The sequence below is a fragment of the Raphanus sativus genome, unplaced genomic scaffold, assembly GCF_000801105.2.
Source record: "Raphanus sativus cultivar WK10039 unplaced genomic scaffold, ASM80110v3 Scaffold1882, whole genome shotgun sequence".
In the NCBI taxonomy this organism is placed as follows: domain Eukaryota; kingdom Viridiplantae; phylum Streptophyta; class Magnoliopsida; order Brassicales; family Brassicaceae; genus Raphanus; species Raphanus sativus.
The window spans coordinates 491-18,715 of record NW_026617191.1 but is presented as its reverse complement, the minus strand read 5'-3'; the positions used below and the strand labels follow the sequence as shown (position 1 = coordinate 18,715).

The 18,225-nt window shown below is 33.4% G+C and overlaps 3 protein-coding genes across 30 annotated transcripts; all 3 read left to right on the top strand.

The window, feature by feature from the left end:
- The first annotated feature begins 288 nt into the window (after positions 1-288).
- LOC108820911 (uncharacterized) lies at positions 289-2,921 on the top strand. 26 transcript variants are annotated; one of them, XR_008941472.1, is made up of 9 exons: positions 289-656; positions 772-829; positions 955-1,059; positions 1,131-1,296; positions 1,473-1,546; positions 1,696-2,066; positions 2,163-2,275; positions 2,374-2,438; positions 2,586-2,921. XR_008941472.1 is itself a non-coding variant. In XM_056999524.1 (4 exons), the coding sequence occupies exons 1-3, from the start codon at positions 417-419 to the stop codon at positions 1,002-1,004; spliced, it is 348 nt and encodes a 115-aa protein (XP_056855504.1). In that variant the 5' UTR covers positions 289-416; the 3' UTR covers positions 1,005-1,059; positions 1,131-1,465. The 26 variants fall into 26 exon arrangements, 1 of the variants encoding a protein (XP_056855504.1); XR_008941476.1 differs by lacking the exon at positions 2,374-2,438 and having other exon boundaries at positions 2,586-2,920; XR_001944415.2 differs by having other exon boundaries at positions 2,163-2,438; positions 2,586-2,917.
- Positions 2,922-5,387: 2,466 nt separating this feature from the next.
- LOC108820910 (probable LRR receptor-like serine/threonine-protein kinase At1g29720) lies at positions 5,388-10,847 on the top strand. 3 transcript variants are annotated; one of them, XM_056999527.1, is made up of 22 exons: positions 5,388-5,454; positions 5,544-5,615; positions 5,698-5,769; positions 5,884-5,955; positions 6,090-6,158; positions 6,246-6,317; positions 6,401-6,466; positions 6,536-6,607; positions 7,189-7,248; positions 7,331-7,399; positions 7,484-7,534; positions 7,625-7,666; positions 7,791-7,834; positions 7,944-8,341; positions 8,423-8,618; positions 8,840-8,860; positions 8,951-9,085; positions 9,160-9,278; positions 9,372-9,582; positions 9,674-9,917; positions 10,000-10,150; positions 10,245-10,847. In XM_056999527.1, exons 1-22 carry the CDS (start codon positions 5,435-5,437, stop codon positions 10,641-10,643), a joined length of 2,655 nt encoding a protein of 884 aa, XP_056855507.1. In that variant the 5' UTR covers positions 5,388-5,434; the 3' UTR covers positions 10,644-10,847. The 3 variants fall into 3 exon arrangements, with proteins under 3 accessions (XP_056855507.1, XP_056855508.1, XP_056855506.1); XM_056999528.1 differs by having other exon boundaries at positions 6,087-6,158; positions 9,686-9,917; XM_056999526.1 differs by having other exon boundaries at positions 6,087-6,158.
- Positions 10,848-15,763: 4,916 nt separating this feature from the next.
- LOC130494612 (probable LRR receptor-like serine/threonine-protein kinase At1g29720) lies at positions 15,764-16,412 on the top strand. Its single transcript, XM_056999525.1, has 3 exons — positions 15,764-15,935; positions 16,040-16,226; positions 16,314-16,412. The coding sequence occupies exons 1-3, from the start codon at positions 15,830-15,832 to the stop codon at positions 16,387-16,389; spliced, it is 369 nt and encodes a 122-aa protein (XP_056855505.1). The 5' UTR covers positions 15,764-15,829; the 3' UTR covers positions 16,390-16,412.
- Positions 16,413-18,225: the final 1,813 nt, after the last annotated feature.

Below are 18,225 nucleotides of genomic sequence, written 5' to 3'. Positions count from 1 at the left end.
ATACAATACTAAAAGCTAAATATCTCAAGAGGTTAGGCTGTCCACTGTCACCCAATTAAATCGTGCCAATAGGAAGAGCATTTAACCACGTCAGATGCGTCGAGTCTAACATTTGGGCTTCGAAATCACCGGTTCCGTATCGTTCTAATTTGATTGAGCCCGTGAAACCCATCTCACGCTGAGATCCCCTTTCTCCTTTCACGATTGTCGATTGGTTTTCTATTTTCTTCTCTTCTTCGTTTCCTCCGTTAAGAGATCTTTCGTAGGAACAATCAATTCTCTCCCACTCTTCTTCACTCTTTAATCCCATTAATGGTTTCTTTTTGCTTTCTCCCTCTGAGATTCTATATAAGATCTCATTCTCTGTGTTTTGGTTTTCATCAGAAGTTCTTAAATCCTCTCCACTGCGCTTTCCGATGAAGTTATCCGGTGTTCCCGACTCAGTAAAACCGAACGGGGAAGCGGCGGTCCCCTCAACTCCGGTTAAATCCGTGGTCCAAACAGGTGTCTCTTCCGGCGACGTCAGCTCCATGAAACCAAAAGACGTAGCGGCGGTCTCCTCCGGTCCCGTCAAACCAGTCGTCCAGACCGGTGTCTCTTCCGGCGATGTCACCTCGATGAAGTCAAAAGGCGTAGCGGCGGTCTCCACTTTCATCGTAAGTTCAATTAACATTGAAAAATGATATCAGTGACAATTGATGCATTTTAGGACAAGTTCTTAGATTAGTTTCAGAAGCTGACATGAGTTTTGTCTTGACGGAATGAAAACAGGTTATGGTCCTGCTGGGTATGCACTTTTCATTGATGTGTACGCTGGCCTTGAGGCAAGGTTCTTCATAATCTCCTCTTTTTCATGTCATTAAGACTCTGTAGCCTAAAGTTTCAAGCTTTTTTTTCATAAGATACCAGTCATTCCGACACTTCCGTTGACGCAAGTTGAGTTTAATGAATTAGGTGGAAGCTCAATGTTGGCTAATGGCTACAACTCTTGCTTGGGACAGTGAACTGTCTTGGACGCTAGAGAATACTATTGAAGCACTTCAGGAGACTATGCATCAGGTAAACATAGAACATATTCTGCTTTAGGTTATTGTATGGTCTTCACACTAACGAGAACTTTGTTGTGTCAGGATTCTTCTGTTGTGATGAGGTTATGAAGGGAGTCTCTAGGAGTATCTGTTCTTAGCAAGAATCATGTTCCCACTAAAGGAGCGCATTACCTTGCTGTAGAGAAGTCTTTGGAGCGACTGATTAAGTGAAAATTTCATCTCTTAGCAAGTTAGTTTAGCGACCAAAGTCCGTATCTATTCTTGCACTTTTATATGTTTCCAGCTTTATTGATATTTTCTGTTTACAAAAACAAGTTGTGCTTTCACAGTTATATATGTGTTTTTGTCTAAGGCTAATATAGTCACTTTAAGAATAAAGCAATGTTAGGACTTGAATCTCACTCTGAGTTAATTGTTTGACAGAGTGAAGGGCATCATGCTTATCAATTCTATCTGAAACCACCTGGTGCACAAGCTTTTATCAGGAACACGGTATGGTACGTAAGTAGTCTCTTGATGCATTCTGTTTGGTTTAACTTGAATAACTTTACATCACGTGATCATCTAAAAGCGCTGTCAATGCTATCTCCATGCTTATATTTTCTTCAAGTTAGGTTTGACATTTTTCCTTATGTTTTATCTACAGTCTGGCGTCTAAAATTACAATAATGGTCCACACTCGCTTATTTAAAACAGCTGCAGCATTATAAATTACAAGACTACCAATCGTTTGTTGATTGTGATGCTGCAAGATTGTGTTTTGTTTCTATCTCTTGCAATTTCCTCACATAGCCCCTCTTAGGTTATATGCTTAGATGGGTTCTTTTCTTGCAGATTTGGAAGGCTTTAATTTCCTATGAGAGCCTGAGGTTGTGATTGCACCAGGTTTACAGCTTTAGATGATTGATGTTCTGTTCTTTAACCATGGGAGATTGTGTCATCGGAGCTTCATCAATATTTTTGGAAGCATTGCAATTAATTTGAGAACAAACCTTCACAAATTTGGGTCATAAAAAGGTCTGCATTTACCTCCCGTAGTACCGTTTGTTAACATTTGTCTTCCCGAGCCTTACTTGGTTTTGTGTATATCTGAGAGAACGATTGGCTTTACAGGATAATGATCGAGGAGAGATGCCGTTGAAGCTTCTTATACAGTTTCAGACATGGAGAGCTAATAGCAACTGTTGATGAAATGAAAATACTAAGAAAAAAATAAAAATATAAAGGTGCCAGCACGTCACTCCAATGTTTGAATAATTGTCTTTAGATCAGGCTCTGTATTCTTAAATGATTATCTGTCAAGTGTTTTTCTTTATTTCGGCAGGATGAAAAAAGCGTATAACTGTTTTTGCAACATGCTCTTCATATCAAAGTTAGACAGGAGCTAAGGTTCATAATTTAAATGAAACAAAACTTTCTCTTTTTTTTTTACGTCATAGTGGATGAGTATTAAGTCAGCTGGTAATTTTGATTTTATACTTGCAACTCTTAAAATCTCCCCAATCTGTTTCATGATGTTCTTGGAACTGCTTCCAGTGATGGTATGTAGGGCTACTTGACTCCATGTTCAGGGGAGACTCGCCTGCCTATATTCAAGCCCCCAATGGAGGGTCTGGAGGACAACTTGACCAACTAAGCCATCTGAGATCACTGACCTAGATCAGAGTTTTCTTCTAATGGAAATAATTTACTAAACTCATCGATTGTTACTTTGAAGATAGAAGAAAAACAACATCTTTTTTTTTTGGCAAACAGAAAAACAACATCTAATAGTCTATTTCCCATGTTTATATTTTATTTTTGCTGACATTATATGTACACGACAAATTCTTTAGATCCAATCTATTGAACGATTACTTCAGACGGTAATAAAATAGTTAAATTACACACTAAAAAAAAAAGTTTGGTTACACCAAACTCTGAAGATAAATTCGTATTATTCTTCCCATATCAAATATCAAAGATGTATATTGCCTTGTATCCAACTTAAGAAAAACTGAATAGCATATTCAAGATACTATTAAAACAACAAGTTGCACTTTAGGTACGGCTCTACACTCAATCACCCTTCCACTAATGAATATAGGCAAGCAAATTCACTCCAGATAAGTATTGTCCCCAACATGTACTTGGAGCTCTCCTGGAAGAACTTAATGCTGGCGAAGTATAGTCAGGCCAAGTTTGGATTCTCTCTCTTCTCAAACTCAAGCAATTAGGATTAAATTAAACATGTGTTGTTGTAAATGCAGAGCAATGGTGATGGGAAACTATCAGAAGAATCAACCTTCCCTTATGCAGCTTCCTCTGTTTCTTACATCCCTTTATCGAGCATGAATCTAGAAGAAAAAGTAAAGAGGATGCATTTGTCTAGGACTGTGCCTATGACACAGATAAAGGGCACACGAGCAAGAGATAGAGGAACTCAACTTTTCTCTTACGGCCATAGTCGTCAATCAAGTGACTTCACTGATTCTACCCTTTTAACGCAAGATACAACAGTAACACGGGATACAACAGTGATCACCCCAATGACACTTGCGCTTTCAATTTAAACAGGTGTTTCACACACATAATGATAACATCATTGTAGAGTTGAGGATGGGCTACCTTCACGTCCAAGAATATTGCCTATATTCAAACTATCTAACGAAGTACACGTCAATTGAGTAATGATAAGGTCAAAATTGATACGGTGTTTCCTAAACTTGATTCAAACGTTAATGGATCCCCAAATACAGAAACTGTGACATCAACGAAGTGTCACGAAGGTGGTTTCCAGTGCTGTACTGTATAAAGCTCAAATGATTGAAAATAAGCCTGAATTTGCTTATGGATGTGTGAGGTGTACGTATATTCTTTACTCACTTTTTTTTGTCTGCTACTTAGTTTAATTGAAGTAAATATACTTTGCAGGAAATACTAAGACCCATTTGGCAGGCTCATTAGTCGTGTCCACTGTCCAGCATCCACAAAGTTCATAAACTACAAAGAATCTTACGTTACATTAAATGGTATAGACAAACAATAGATGAGTGAGCCAACGTGTGGGCTTTAATACTCTTTTTGGGCTTCCTTAATATTTTGTTTTTTTGAGAAATTGAGCTTCCTTAATATTCATTACAAGTTACTTGGAAGGGAAGGTATACAAATCTCAAATAAAAACGACAACCACAGTTGAATCAATATCCAAACAAAAGACTTTTTAAAACCAGAAAACACACGACTTTCAACTTAGCATCAAAATTAGCAACCATTTAGCAAAAAAATCTAAGCAACTATGAAAAGAAAAAAACTTCAGCAGCTCCAAATTGTAGCCAATATAAGTTCAATCAACCCTCTTACAACCTGTTATATGGAGAAATTTAAAAACATCTGCAAATCAAACCACGGGGTTACAAGAAACGCAATCATCCCTCTTCAAATTTACACAACCCTATGAATGTAAAACTTCAGAGGGGGTGTTAAATAACTGCACAAGAATGTGAGCATTTCAGGCAAAACAAGAATGTAAAACTTCTAACAAGGGATGGGCATGAATCAAATATCTCGATATTCAAAAGTATTTATGATCCAATTTATTTCGTCCAGATCATTAATTTTTAATCTGTTTTTGATTCACCACCATCCCTTTGATTTTCAAATAACAAAAACTATAATTTAAAGCGGATATTTGTTATGATCCATATAACTGAAAAAAACAAAAATAAATATTACAAAATAATAATATTTTAAGAGTATAAGAACAACAGTAACAAACCACCAGTAAAAACCTAGACAAACGGTATGACACATACTTTTATTACAAGCAAATGACCAAATTACTTTTTAAATTAATTTTAGCACAATATGTAATGGCCTCGATTTTCAATTTCAGCTTTCATAATAAATAAAATTAAACTACATCTTATTTTTTCTGAAAATTACGAAGATGAAAATTAAAACTATAAAAATGTGAAACGTTTAGAAAAAAAATATTAGTTATTTGTACCTTAGTTTTCTTCAACTATATCAAAGTAAAATAAAATCAAATGAATAAATATAATCCACTATGTTTAAATTTTTTTTTTCTTTTTTAGGAGTCAATGTCGAGTTAATGGGATCCTCTAGGCATATAATAACCTAACCAATATCTGATCCGGTTTTAAAACATTGAGTTAACAGTTTTTTTTTTTTTTACATTTGCTCACCATCATATACATATTTTAGATGGTTAAAATAATTTTTTGTGAGTTATACTCATATTTAATTATTAGTAAATTTTAAATAAAAATTATCCGCGCGTAGCGCGGAAATCGATCTAGTATTTATAGTGAGTTTTGGCTCTTCTTTACAGAGAGTTGTGCCGAAATTACCTTTCAGGCTCCATCCCGGCGGAATGGGCTTCAATGCCAGACCTCACTTTCATGTCAGTTCTCTGTCTTTCTCTTTGTTTATTTTCCAGCTCCGACAATTCCCTCTGTAGGATTCGCGAGTTAACTTTGACTTTGGACGCAGCTCGCTGTGCGCGAATAATTTGTCAGGCCCTTTACCATCTGGTTTACAAAACTTCAAGAACCTGACATTTCTGTACGTCTCATACATGTAGCCTCTAGGAGTGTGCCTTCTAATCATTAGTCTAATACTACATTAACGTGATGCTATTTTTCAGAGGGGTTGAAGCCAACCAATTCTCTGGTCCAATTCCTGATTGGCTTGGTAACTTGACCAACCTAACAGGATTGTAAGATTCTCTTTGCATCTTATTAACCATTGTCCAAAAACCACCAGAATCTTTGATTTTATTGAAATAGTTAAGTATTTAGCTAAAGTATAATCTGAAACCTCTGTTTTGCAGGGAACTCGCATCCAATCAATTTACAGGAAGCCTTCCTATCACTCTCGCTAGACTGATAAAGCTTGAGAAAATGTAAGTTTCGAAAAATATTGTTTTATTGGCACCTAAATTGAACTGTAACCTCTTAATTGGAGTTTGTTGAGAATGAGAATGTTTCCTTGACCCGCAAGGAAGTGAACTAGTTGTTTATTTACACTATGCAGTAGGTTATGTGACAATAACTTCAGTGGCATCATCCCAGAATATATTGGCAGCTGGTCTGGGCTTCAAAGGCTGTAAGCTTGTCCATCATTACTAATTATAATTTCTCTTATTTTTTGTGTGTTTAATGTCATCTAATTTGTGTCGATTATGATCAACAGAGATCTACATGCAAGTGGACTGAAAGGCCCTATTCCTGACGCGGTGGCCCGCCTCGAAAATCTTACCCACCTGTGGGTATTAACTACTTTTAGTTAATTGATCAGCAAAAGGACCATTGAAATGAATATACTGACCTTTCATATCCATTTTTCAGGAGCATTAGTGATACGACTGGGATACACTCCTTTCCAAATATATCTAGCGAAGTCATCAAAACCCTGTATGTGTTTTCCAATGAAGCTTTGGTTTATCTGAGAATGTCAAACTAATGTCTCCGTCCCTGTTTCAGGATTTTGAGGAATGTGAGTCTGTCTGGTTCAATTCCTTCTTACATCTGGAGCAAGGAGGATTTGAAAACTCTGTAAGTTTGTTTTGGTTAAATCTGAAAATGTAATTTTTTTTATGTTGCTGAGATATTTGCGTTGGACTCATCACATCGGACATTTATATGCTTAAAGTTTTTTTTTTTTATATGCTTAAAGTTACTGGACTAAATCAGTTTTAGCTGTACATAAGCACATCAATAAATATCATAGAGAGAAAATAAGGTAACTTTTTGAGAGTGCTATGCAAGTATGACAAGATCACCAACTACGATTTGACATTGTGGTTAAAATTTTGGATTATGTAGTAGAGATCTTAGAGGTCACATGTTTAAGTCCCGCTAGGAAAGGTCTACTTTCATTGGAAAGTAGACTTAAATGTGTATGGTCGGGATCTTCTCCTACGACTATTCTGGTCTTCGGACATATAACCTCTCTCCTCTCGTCATAAAAAAAAGTATGACAAGATCTGATGTATTTAAACCTTTGCATGTATGAGATATTGAGATGGTCTATTTAAGAATTGTTGCGAAATCTGCAAATTTATATATTGAAAAGTGAAAACACAAAACATCCATCCAGAATTTATTGTTTATTTTGTACACGTTGTTTGCGGCAGTGACTTATCGTTTAACAACTTGACTGGTGAAGTAAATGGAGATAAGGCACCAGATTATACGTAAGTGCTACAAGATGACATTGAGAATGCTAAAGAGCTGGGAACCTTATTCTATTGTATCTTCTTGGACATGTTCTTTCAGCTATTTGACTGGAAATAGGCTCTCAGGGGACTTTGAATCTAGTGGTCTTTTCAATAGCCGGTCTAATATGTACGTTTAATCTTTCCGTTGTCCTATGACCTGAGCTATTTTTTTTCGTCATGTCAGTTAATCTTTTTGGTGGTTTCTTCATAGTGATCTCTCTTACAACAATTTCTCATGGTCATCTAGCTGCCGCGAAAATCCGTACAACCTTCTCTCTATTTTCCTAACCTGCTATCTTATTGTTAATAACCTGCTCATGTTGAAGTTTTTTATTCACTATATGTAAACCAGTAACATTAATACATACCGGAGTTCCTATGTGAAGAACAACTTGTAAGTGCACTCTTCTGTTTTTATATTGCATCAAAAACTTGGAAATCTCTTAGTTTCAAATAAGCAGAAGTAACAATCGTATGAATGTTTTGTGCCGATGTGATGCCTAACAATTTTGGTGCAGAACTGGGCTTCTTCCATGTACTGCTCCAATCAAATGCACAAACTGTGAGTACACATTATATGAGCTGTCTTAACTTATCTCTAACATGCAGTCACTTCTCTGGTCCGTTTTCCCTGTTAATTCTCTCTTTCTGTTGGTCGTTATGGATTGTAGATCAGGGGTTTCTACATATAAACTGTGGTGGAGAATTAGTTATTACAAACTCTTCATATAAAGTTGGCTACAAAATTGCATATGAAGCTGATAACAACATTACCAAAGCCTCAACAAATCTGCGCTTCAAAAACTGGGGAATCAGTAACACTGGTAACTTTGTGGATGATAAAACTGAAGAGGACGCATACACCATTTCAACTAATTTGGCAGTACCTGGAGATTCTCATGGTCTTTATAAGACCGCACGTCGATCTGCTCTCTCTCTTGTTTATTATGCATTTTGCTTGGAAAATGGAGACTACAATGTGAGCCTCCATTTTGTGGAGATTCAGTTTTCAGACGAAGAACCACCATTCAAGCGTGAGGGAAGACGCATATTTGACGTCTATGTTCAGGTAAAGCGTTGGTGTTCTTTATTTCCTATTCTCAGAATGAAAGATTGACGTTCATTTCATATTTTTTCCCTCTCTTGTTAGGGGAAACTGGTCTTGAGTGATTTTAACATCAAAGAGGAGGCTAAAGGGGCTCTGAAGCCTGTTATCAGAGAACTGAAAGCTAATGTGACCGATCATATGTTAGAGATTCAGTTGTATTGGGCAGGGAAAGGGACAACCCTCATACCCGAAAGAGGAAACTATGGCCCTCTTATCTCTGCAATCTCCTTATGTCACAGTAAATAACACTTATCTCTCTGTTCCTCGAAAACCACCTTATTTGATTATCTTAAGTCGCTGCTTCAACAACATAACTCTCGTATGGTTTCAAAGATTTCTTTACAAAGAGTTGTTTCACTCTCAAACTGCCATAACTTGAGAAGATTAGCTTTTATAAATGTTTTTTTTTCTTTCATGTTATTGGCACCTAATGATAATATTCATCTTTCAAAATTTCAGGTCAGGAGCCCCGATGTGGAGGTTTTTAGACAAAAAGAAAATACCTACTTTATTAAACATATCTTTCTCTGTATTGGTTTTTATAATTTACACCTACTCTATCATTTGTAGCGGAGAAAATCAAACATCACATTAGTTCTCCCATCATTTTCGGGGCAACGGGTGCCTTGGTAACAATTTTTCTCTTGGCTTTGGGAATATATGCTCGGAAAAGATGCAGAGAAGACAATAACACAAGAGAACGTGGTATGAATCCATTTGTGCTATATAACTAATTCATTTTAGCATATTACTAATTATTTTCTACTTGGTCACAATAGAACTGAGAGCACAGAGTCTGCAAACTGTTTGCTTTACATGGGGGCAACTGCAAGCTGCAACAAACAATTTTGATCAAGCCAACAAACTTGGAGAAGGAGGTTTCGGATCCGTATTCAAAGTATATATTAAAACATAGATGCCCAGATCTTCTCAATTTTTATTCAAGATATGGCTTGCTTCTTGTTTTGAATGTGACTGAAACTTAATGCAGGGAGAGCTGTCAGATGGAACAATCATAGCAGTGAAGCAGCTTTCTTCCAAGTCATGCCAAGGAAACCGCGAGTTTGTGAATGAGATTGGCATGATCTCAGGTCTGAATTATCCAAATCTTGTCAAGCTTTATGGATGCTGTGTCGAAAAAGATCAACTTCTGCTCGTGTATGAGTACATGGAAAACAACTCCCTTGCTCTTGCTTTGTCTGGTAATACATCAAAAGGCATTCAGCTTTCCTTTACATCTTGATTCTAATTCAGGTGTACATATCTCTATATATGTTATCACATGTCAAGTAGTATCATTTCCAGGAAAGAGCTCAACGAAGTTAGAATGGGCAATGAGACAGAAAATCTGTGTAGGAATCGCAAGAGGGCTTGCATTCCTCCATGAAGGATCTGCAGTCAGGATGGTTCACCGTGACATAAAAACAACAAATGTGCTTCTAGACGCTGACCTGAATGCAAAGATATCTGACTTCGGTTTGGCCAGGCTCCACGAAGAAGAACACAGTCATATTAGCACCAAGATTGCAGGAACCATGTAAGTAGTATATTATAAAACAAAAACTTCACAGTGTGTCCAAAGAAATATAGCTCAAGTCTTGGTTCTTGTTACAATGCAGCGGATACATGGCTCCAGAGTATGCATTATGGGGTCAACTAACAGAGAAAGCGGACGTGTATAGCTTCGGGGTTGTGGCCATGGAGATTGTTAGTGGCAAGAGTAATACTAAACACAAGGGAAGTGTTGAACACGTCTCCCTTATCAATTGGGTAACTGTAGAGATTGTTTTTCATTTGATATATACAGATTTTACCTTCTTTCTTTTTTACATTTATTTAAACCACTTTTACATCTGAGCCTCAGGCATTGGCGCTGCAACAGACAGGGGACATAATGGAAATTGTAGATCCAGTTCTTGAAGGTGATTTCAACAGCAAAGAAGCAGTAAGGATGATCAAAGTTGCGCTCGTTTGCACACATGCATCTCCCTCTTTAAGGCCTACAATGTCAGAAGCTGCACAAATGCTCGAAGGCGAGATTGAAGTAACACAAGTTATGTCAGATCATGGTTTATATGGACATAACTGGAGCATCTCAAAGATGAGGGACGCTGATACACATGGAAGCTCGAGCACATCTGGTGTGACCGATCAAACAGCATCGACAATGAAGTCATCTGTGTCTGGTAGTGATCTCTACCCATCGTACCCCGAATCTATAATTCTAAACTCCACTGTGGAGTTGCCTTCCTCGTCGGTGTGATATCAAAAGATGTGTACGAGTCCTTATATCTCTTAAGACTAAAAAGAAAGGCCTATAAGCAGTCTTATAGTTAGCTTACTACATAGTCATATCATTAAAGTTGTCTGAAATCTTATTACTAATACATAGATCGAAAAACACATCTCTATAAGCGTTTGTCAAACTCGAAGTATATATATATTATATAGTGGTTGTTGAATCAAACCCTCTTTCCTATAACTTTCCTAACGCTACACAAAATTGAAAATCTTTTACTTTCTTTTTATATAAAAACCTTCATAATATTTGTTAAATGATACTTTTGGAGCTAGAAACACGTAAAAGGAGAAAAGAAATGAGTCATTCATGAACCTTTAATTGTTCATCACTGCAACTTGTACAATTGATATCTTGCATATTTGCATTGTTTTAGCATTTCATTATTGTATATTTTGATTATATAGAGTAGGAGTTAAGCATGTTTAGGTTGTATTTCATTGCATTTGTTCTTATCATATGTTGAAGATGCAAAATGGTGATTTTGGAAGCTTTAGAGGTGTTTTGGAGATAAAAGTAGTGGTTTAACTCGTGAGCTGATTTGTCTAAGTGTAAGGCATTTTAGGTTTCACAGCAGTCTAATGTCACCTTGTCATAAAGCCGCTGGAAACCAAGATTTGGACGAGATTTACGGATTCTCAATCGGCATCCTGCAGCGGTATGCAAAGCCGTTGCATACAAATCATGAAGAGTTCGAAGAATTTCTAAGTGTCCCAGCGGCTTTATCACTACAGCGACTTAATGTTGTCGAGCTAGAATGCCGCTCCAAGTCTCCCAGCGGCTTTTTGCCAGCGGTCTTTTGTACTGCTACGAAGCTTTTACCAAATTGTTAATGGGCCGGTCCAGATTTATTGGATTGACCCAACTCATTTTTAGGACTACTATAGAAAAGATAGACACTGATACTGATTGATGCAGGTTGACTAGCCTGCTTGGTAGGTTGAGATTGATTGATGAGTGTACTTTTAAAAACGTTTAGTACACGATTAGTATATTGCCAACTGGTCTTGACCAAGACTAGAAAGAAAACGAAATCGGTGATCTTTCCTAGTCATACTTTTTTAAAGCCTTTAAATTCTAAATCAATAGTAAAAGCTCGATTAGTTTCTTGTGGAAAATCACTACTCAAAAGATATAAATCATACTTCTTGAAGCCTTTAGATCATATACCTTAAAAATGATTTTACTCTTTTTTTGTTTAAGTCAAAAGAAGAGATGGACAGTGAGTCTGACATTTTTAAGCTCAGAGCATCCAACCAACATATTGTTTGAAAGGCTGGATCTGTGAAATGATTTGTACACAAAGATTGAAACTGATTCATCTTTTATTTTTTTTATTGTGGCTACATGTAAACTTCAATAATTGTCTTCTGTCATTCTGTGTAACACTAAATGAATGCAGAAGATTTGGGTCATACATCACTTCTAACAGAGATAAAGCAGGGAAAGAGGCTAATGCATTAATACCAAATCACCGCTGAGAATTAGTTATAGTATTAATCAGCGGCTGGGACGGATTCCGAAAAAATTGGGGTATGTGAATTCGGATTTGGAATCGGATTCGTCCGATCCATGGATTTAGTATCCAGATTTGAATTCAAGACTTCTGGATATCCATATATATATCATATTATCCGTGAATATCTAAATTCGGATTCGCAAAAATAATTAATAAAATAAAAATAAGAATTTTTAAAATAAGAAAATTTTAAAATAATAAATTAATTAAATATTTATACAAGATTTATAATATTAATATAATATCTAAAATTAAAATATAGTATTATAAAACTAGTTTTATGAATAAACATTAATATATCAAATATAGTTATTAATAAAATTAAAAAGTTTTAATATATTTTATAAATACGGATCCGAATCCAGATATCCAGATCTAAAAATTATGATATTTGGATCCGGAATTCGATTTTGACAGATCAATGATTTTACCATCTGAATTCGGATCCGAACGCTCTGGATATCTTAATTTCGGAGCGTATCCGGAGTGGATTTCGGTTCGAATCCGGATCCGGAGTGGATCTCAGATCGAATCAGTGGATCTCGGATCAAATCCGGAGTGAATCTCGGATCGAATCCGGATCCGGAGTGGATCTCGGATCGAATCCGGATCTCAAATAATAAGTCCCTTGCCTACATCAGCCTTATGTCATAACTGGACAAGAAACATCAAACATTTATGAACTTCGACATTGCTTAAGTGTCTATATATTTGAGATATAAACAACTCAAAAATGGTTAACAAAAAAAATGGCCTGGAAATGATCATTTATGAACAAAATAAATCGTGAAAAGAGGCTAATGAACTAAAACAAGATTACTGCTGGGAATTCGCCATCATATACATACATCAGCCACATGTCATAAGTGGACATGGAACATCAAGCTTTATGAACTTCGACATTTCAGCAGTACTAGTTTTTGTCGATATCAATTTATCTCTATTCTCTAGTCACTGACGACCGAGAAGAAAACCCCAAAGAGAACATTTTTCCATGAACAGTGCCGACTTATTATATGGGGCGGGTCAGTGCGACAGTTCCATGGACCAGGGCACATTCCAACTTTTACTTTTTTTTTTGTTTTTTTTCTTTTAACATATATTGTATTAGATTTAAATGTAAATAGTGTTACAAAATATAATAATATGTATATTTTTGTTTTTTTTCTTTTAACATATATGTATTAGAATTAAATTTAAATAGTGTTACAAAATATAATAATATGTAATTTGATAATAACTAAAATATATGAATTAACATATGAATTTTTAATTCTGTTTTAAAAATAACTTTTTATAATAATTAAAATATTAAAAATTAATACTAACTAGCTTTTGACCCGCCCTTATATTTTTTTTTTAAATTAAATTTTTTGATATTTTTTCTTTTTGATTATATTTTTTTTGGTAATCATATTTTTATATAAATTTTAATCAAAATATATTTTATTAAATGTAGAAATTTAAATATTGATCCGGTATACGCACGTAAGGCTGGATTACGGGTCGAATTTGCCCCGCTGACCCGCCAACTCGCGGAATTTCAATTTTGTTTTGGTTATAAAATATGACCCGTACAACCCGCAAAAACAAAATTGTATCCGCACCCATTCCGCTTAATTTTGTGGTAATCCATAGGTTATATATATTTTAAAATTATTATACAAAAATATATTTATAATAATAAATTTATAAATGATTTAAATAAGGGTGAGTGTAGTTATAGCTTTCCCACGAATTTAGGTTTAGCAGTTATCATTCTTAACCATTTACGTTATAATATTATTCAAGTTTTTTAAGCAGTTATATATTATTTTTTTGACGGCAACGGCTATTCTATTACTCAAACTTGAGATGATCTGGGTAATCAGACCAGAATATAACAACCAATAAAATGTAATTCCCTATGGAAGGACAGACGTGCATATAATTATAAAGAACGGACAACTTTTAAAATTGAATAAACTATTTTGAATTGTAATTCTTTGATTACTTTTAATATGTCATAAGAAAAAAATGGTAACAGAGGAAACTGAATAATTGATATGAAAATATAACTTTATTTTTAATATTAATAATATATATTTATTATTTTATATCTAAAATTTAATTTTAAGATAATATTAAATTTAACTTAAATATTTCAATCAACTTTATTTATGATGAAAATGTTAAATGTTATGTGAAGTATATTAAAAATCATGATACATTTGTTTAATCTGTAATATATAAGAAAATGAAAAAACATGAAACAAAGGATAAAATATTATAAACAGTGAAAAATTTATAAGAGCATTATTTTAATTATTTAAAATATATTTTACTCTGTATTAGAAAGTCAAAATCATAGAGATTAATGCTAACTAGATTTTGACCCGCCCTTAAAGAGCGGGTATATTTTTTATTTTAAATTTAGTTTTATATTTATATTTTTTGTGATTATATTCGTATGTTTTTTTGAAGTCATATTTGTGTGTAAATATTAATCAAAATATATTTTATTAAATAATGGCAGTTTAAAAATTGATCCGGTATATAGTCAGTTATGAATAGGTTGCGGGTCGAATCCGGCCGCTGACCCGCCAACCCGCGGATTTCAATTTGTTTTGGTCAAAAAATCACACCCATACAATCCGCAAGCAAATAATTTTGTACTCGCTATGCTTAATTTTGCGGTTATCCGCATGTTATATTTTTTAAATCATAATTCTTTAATTTAATAATTATAAAAATATATAAAAACATATTTATAATGAACCTTTTATATATTATCAAAATTCATATACAGTTGTATATTTTGATTTGAATAAAATAATATTTGAAACTTAAATAAGATATATGGTTTGAAAGTTGAGGTCCGATCATAATTTTAAATATGATATATGATTAATTAGCGTTTGTTATGTAAATATGCTAATCGTCGACTGTTATTATATGTATATCAGTATATGATAGAAGTTAATTTACAAAAAAAAAGTATATGAAAGAAGTTGGGTGCGATAATATTTAAATGACAGTTGGCTAGTGTAAAGACAGTTACATGTTCGAAGGTATAAGTACAGTTACATGTTCGATTAGTAATCATGGACAGTTATAGAAAATTAAATAAAGTGTATTAAAAGGGAGTTATAAATTTTAAAAGGTGGATACAACTTTTATCAACTGGTCATGCTGAAGAATTAATAGAATAGATATAATGATGTACGTAAATGCTAATATTTTAAAATATATTTTGTACTTGCACAAATTAATTAATAAAGTTGATGATGTTAGAAAAAAAAATAAACAAACAATACATAAAATGTAACTGATCCTTTTTTGCCGGCTGTAACTGATTCATCATGCATGTAAAAATCAAATACATAACTGTTTGTGGTTAGGAAAAAACATTGTATATAATCTATTGAAAAAATTATTGGACCCAACTAATATCAGTTGGTCATGCTGAAGAATTAATAGTATTGATGGGGTCCAAAAATTTTGTTTTTGCCTAAGGGCCTATCTGGATGTTGAGCCGACCCTGTCCATGAACATTATAAAATAATTGAGCCTGGTTGATGACAGTATTGGATTTTGTAACTAACAAAACAATTACACATACAAAATATCCCCACATATATCACATATCTCGATGGTGCTCGCGCTTTCAGTTCGTCTTCTTCTGTTCTTTACCATTATCGCAAGTTTCTTAGCAATCCCAACAACATTTGTCTCATCAGCTCTCCATCTAGATGAGTGTATGAGAATTGTCGCCATTAATTTTTTTATGAGTCATCGTGAAAATGCGCATATTTAAACGTCTATTACTTGCTTAATTATATATCTTATTATAATTACGCAGTGAATGTGCTAGAGAAGATAGCTACAACACTTGGTATCAAGGGACTGAACCTAAGTTATGGAGATCCTTGCAGTTCAAGAACCCTAAATATAATGCAAGGACCTACGTCGAATTCGGAGAACATAAACAACACCATTGGTTGTAATTGTAGCATCTATAACAACATGACTTGTCACATAACAAGCATGTGAGTGTTAATAATTGTTCCGATATTTCTTATTTAAGTAGTTCTTTTGTTATATTCTAATATGTTTGTTTTCTGGTATGAAAATAGATCTCTCAAGGCCCTTAGCCTTTCAGGAAAGCTTCCACGTGAGCTGGCCAATCTTCGATATCTGCAATCGATGTGAGTTCAACACTATTTTCAGGAACTCTTTCTTTAAGGATTGAAATTGTATTTTCGCCTTAAAAAAATATCTAACAGAAATAACTGGTAAAACACGTATTTTTGCTCCTAACCGTAGACATGGAACATAGATACTACATGTTTTCTGATATTAAGGATGAATAAATTATCCTGAACTCATGATTAGTATGAGATCCGATCTGAAATACTAAAATGTTATATTTTTTAGAAATTGTACGCATATTAAAAAATATCTTGAATTCTGATTATAAATGTATTGTTTTCTTCTAATTAGCTATAACTTTTAGCTAATCACAATACAACAATCACAACTAATTTCTTTGAAATTTACAATTACTACTTAATAACAAATACATTTTTGATACATTTTTTCCTAAAACATGAATCTTTTCGAAAGAGAGAGAATATAAAATATATAAGATCTCTAAATCTGAATGTGGTTAACTTAAATTTTAAAATTAAGATATCAAAAACTCGAACATGTTTTCAAAAATATTTTTCTTAATATTATACTCCATGTTTTATTATAAAGTATTTACCAAGATATAATATAAAATTTGGCATTTATATAATATAAAATATGTTTAAAGTATATTTTTAATCATCTGTATACTAGAGGGGTTTTAATATTAAAATTTTAGAAATAAATAAGTCATTTTAATAAATTATAAATTATTTTATTCATACAAAGATGATTTAGATATTATATTATTTTTCTCTTTTTTTGGCAACAAATGCTTTATATTATTTTTCTCTATAATGATTATAACTGGTGTTTTTAGTATAAATGATTTGTCATGCGTTGGTGATGAAGTCAAACTAAAGTATCCAATGCTATTCAGCCATTTAGATTATCTAGACATATGGAAAATTATGATTATGATTATCATGTGTAATTGATGTTTATATTCTTTCTAAATATTTGATTGCTACTTATACACGATCTAATATTTTAAGGCCTATCTTCTTTCAGTAATCATTTTAAGGCACTGTATGTTATGTCTTCAAACTGGTTTTACTGCCACCTGAATAAAGTTAACAAGTGATTACGTATGTATAATGATTGCACGATCGATATTATATAAAATAAGGTAAAGTTGATTAAATCTTTTTTTTTAACTATAGTATTTTTGTTAATTGAGTATGAAGATGTGTACATCATATTGATGGAGTAGTTTTGCTGCTTAACCTTTTCCTTTTAATTATATTGTTTTGTTAACTTAAACATATATTGTTATTTCAAATATAAGTCTCGGAATTTGTCTATATATAGCATCTCTGTCATACATTTCAGTTATTTAAGAACTTATATAATGTTATATATATGATTACCTATTCAAATAGTTTTAGTTATGAATTTACCAATAAAATTGCTAAAAACATCTTCTGAATTCCCTTTTTAAACTAATATCTAAAAATAGATAGATACTTTACAATTAAGATCTAAATAAAAATTATGTGCGAGACATGCAGTAGGGGCGGATATTCGGATATCCATTCACACACGGTTTCAGATTTCATAGGTTAAATATTTCAGTCACATTCGAGTATATATAATTTTCCTTCGGGTTTGGTTTGGATTCAAATAACCCGTTTTTAAAATTTAAAATTCATATATACTTTAAATTTCTCAGAATCTAAAAACAATAATATATAACACATGAATTTTTGAATAAGATATGCCAAATATCTAAAGTTAACATAAAAATCAGTTCAATTTAAAGGATGGAAATCAATAAATATTTCAAGTATTTTTGGTGTTTTGAGAATTATTTAGCTATTTTAGATATCTAATTTTGACTATTTGTCTATATTTTTA

Coding starts and splice junctions, on each gene's coding strand:
- LOC108820911 (XM_056999524.1), top strand. CDS start 417: ATGAAGTTATCCGGTGTTCCCGACTCAGTAAAACCGAACGGGGAAGCG. Junction 657..771: donor CGGCGGTCTCCACTTTCATC/GTAAGTTCAATT, acceptor GAATGAAAACAG/GTTATGGTCCTGCTGGGTAT. Junction 830..954: donor TACGCTGGCCTTGAGGCAAG/GTTCTTCATAAT, acceptor TTAATGAATTAG/GTGGAAGCTCAATGTTGGCT.
- LOC108820910 (XM_056999526.1), top strand. CDS start 5,435: ATGCCAGACCTCACTTTCAT. Junction 5,616..5,697: donor TTCAAGAACCTGACATTTCT/GTACGTCTCATA, acceptor GCTATTTTTCAG/AGGGGTTGAAGCCAACCAAT. Junction 8,342..8,422: donor TATTTGACGTCTATGTTCAG/GTAAAGCGTTGG, acceptor CTCTCTTGTTAG/GGGAAACTGGTCTTGAGTGA.
- LOC130494612 (XM_056999525.1), top strand. CDS start 15,830: ATGGTGCTCGCGCTTTCAGTTCGTCTTCTTCTGTTCTTTACCATTATC. Junction 15,936..16,039: donor AGCTCTCCATCTAGATGAGT/GTATGAGAATTG, acceptor ATAATTACGCAG/TGAATGTGCTAGAGAAGATA. Junction 16,227..16,313: donor ACTTGTCACATAACAAGCAT/GTGAGTGTTAAT, acceptor GTATGAAAATAG/ATCTCTCAAGGCCCTTAGCC.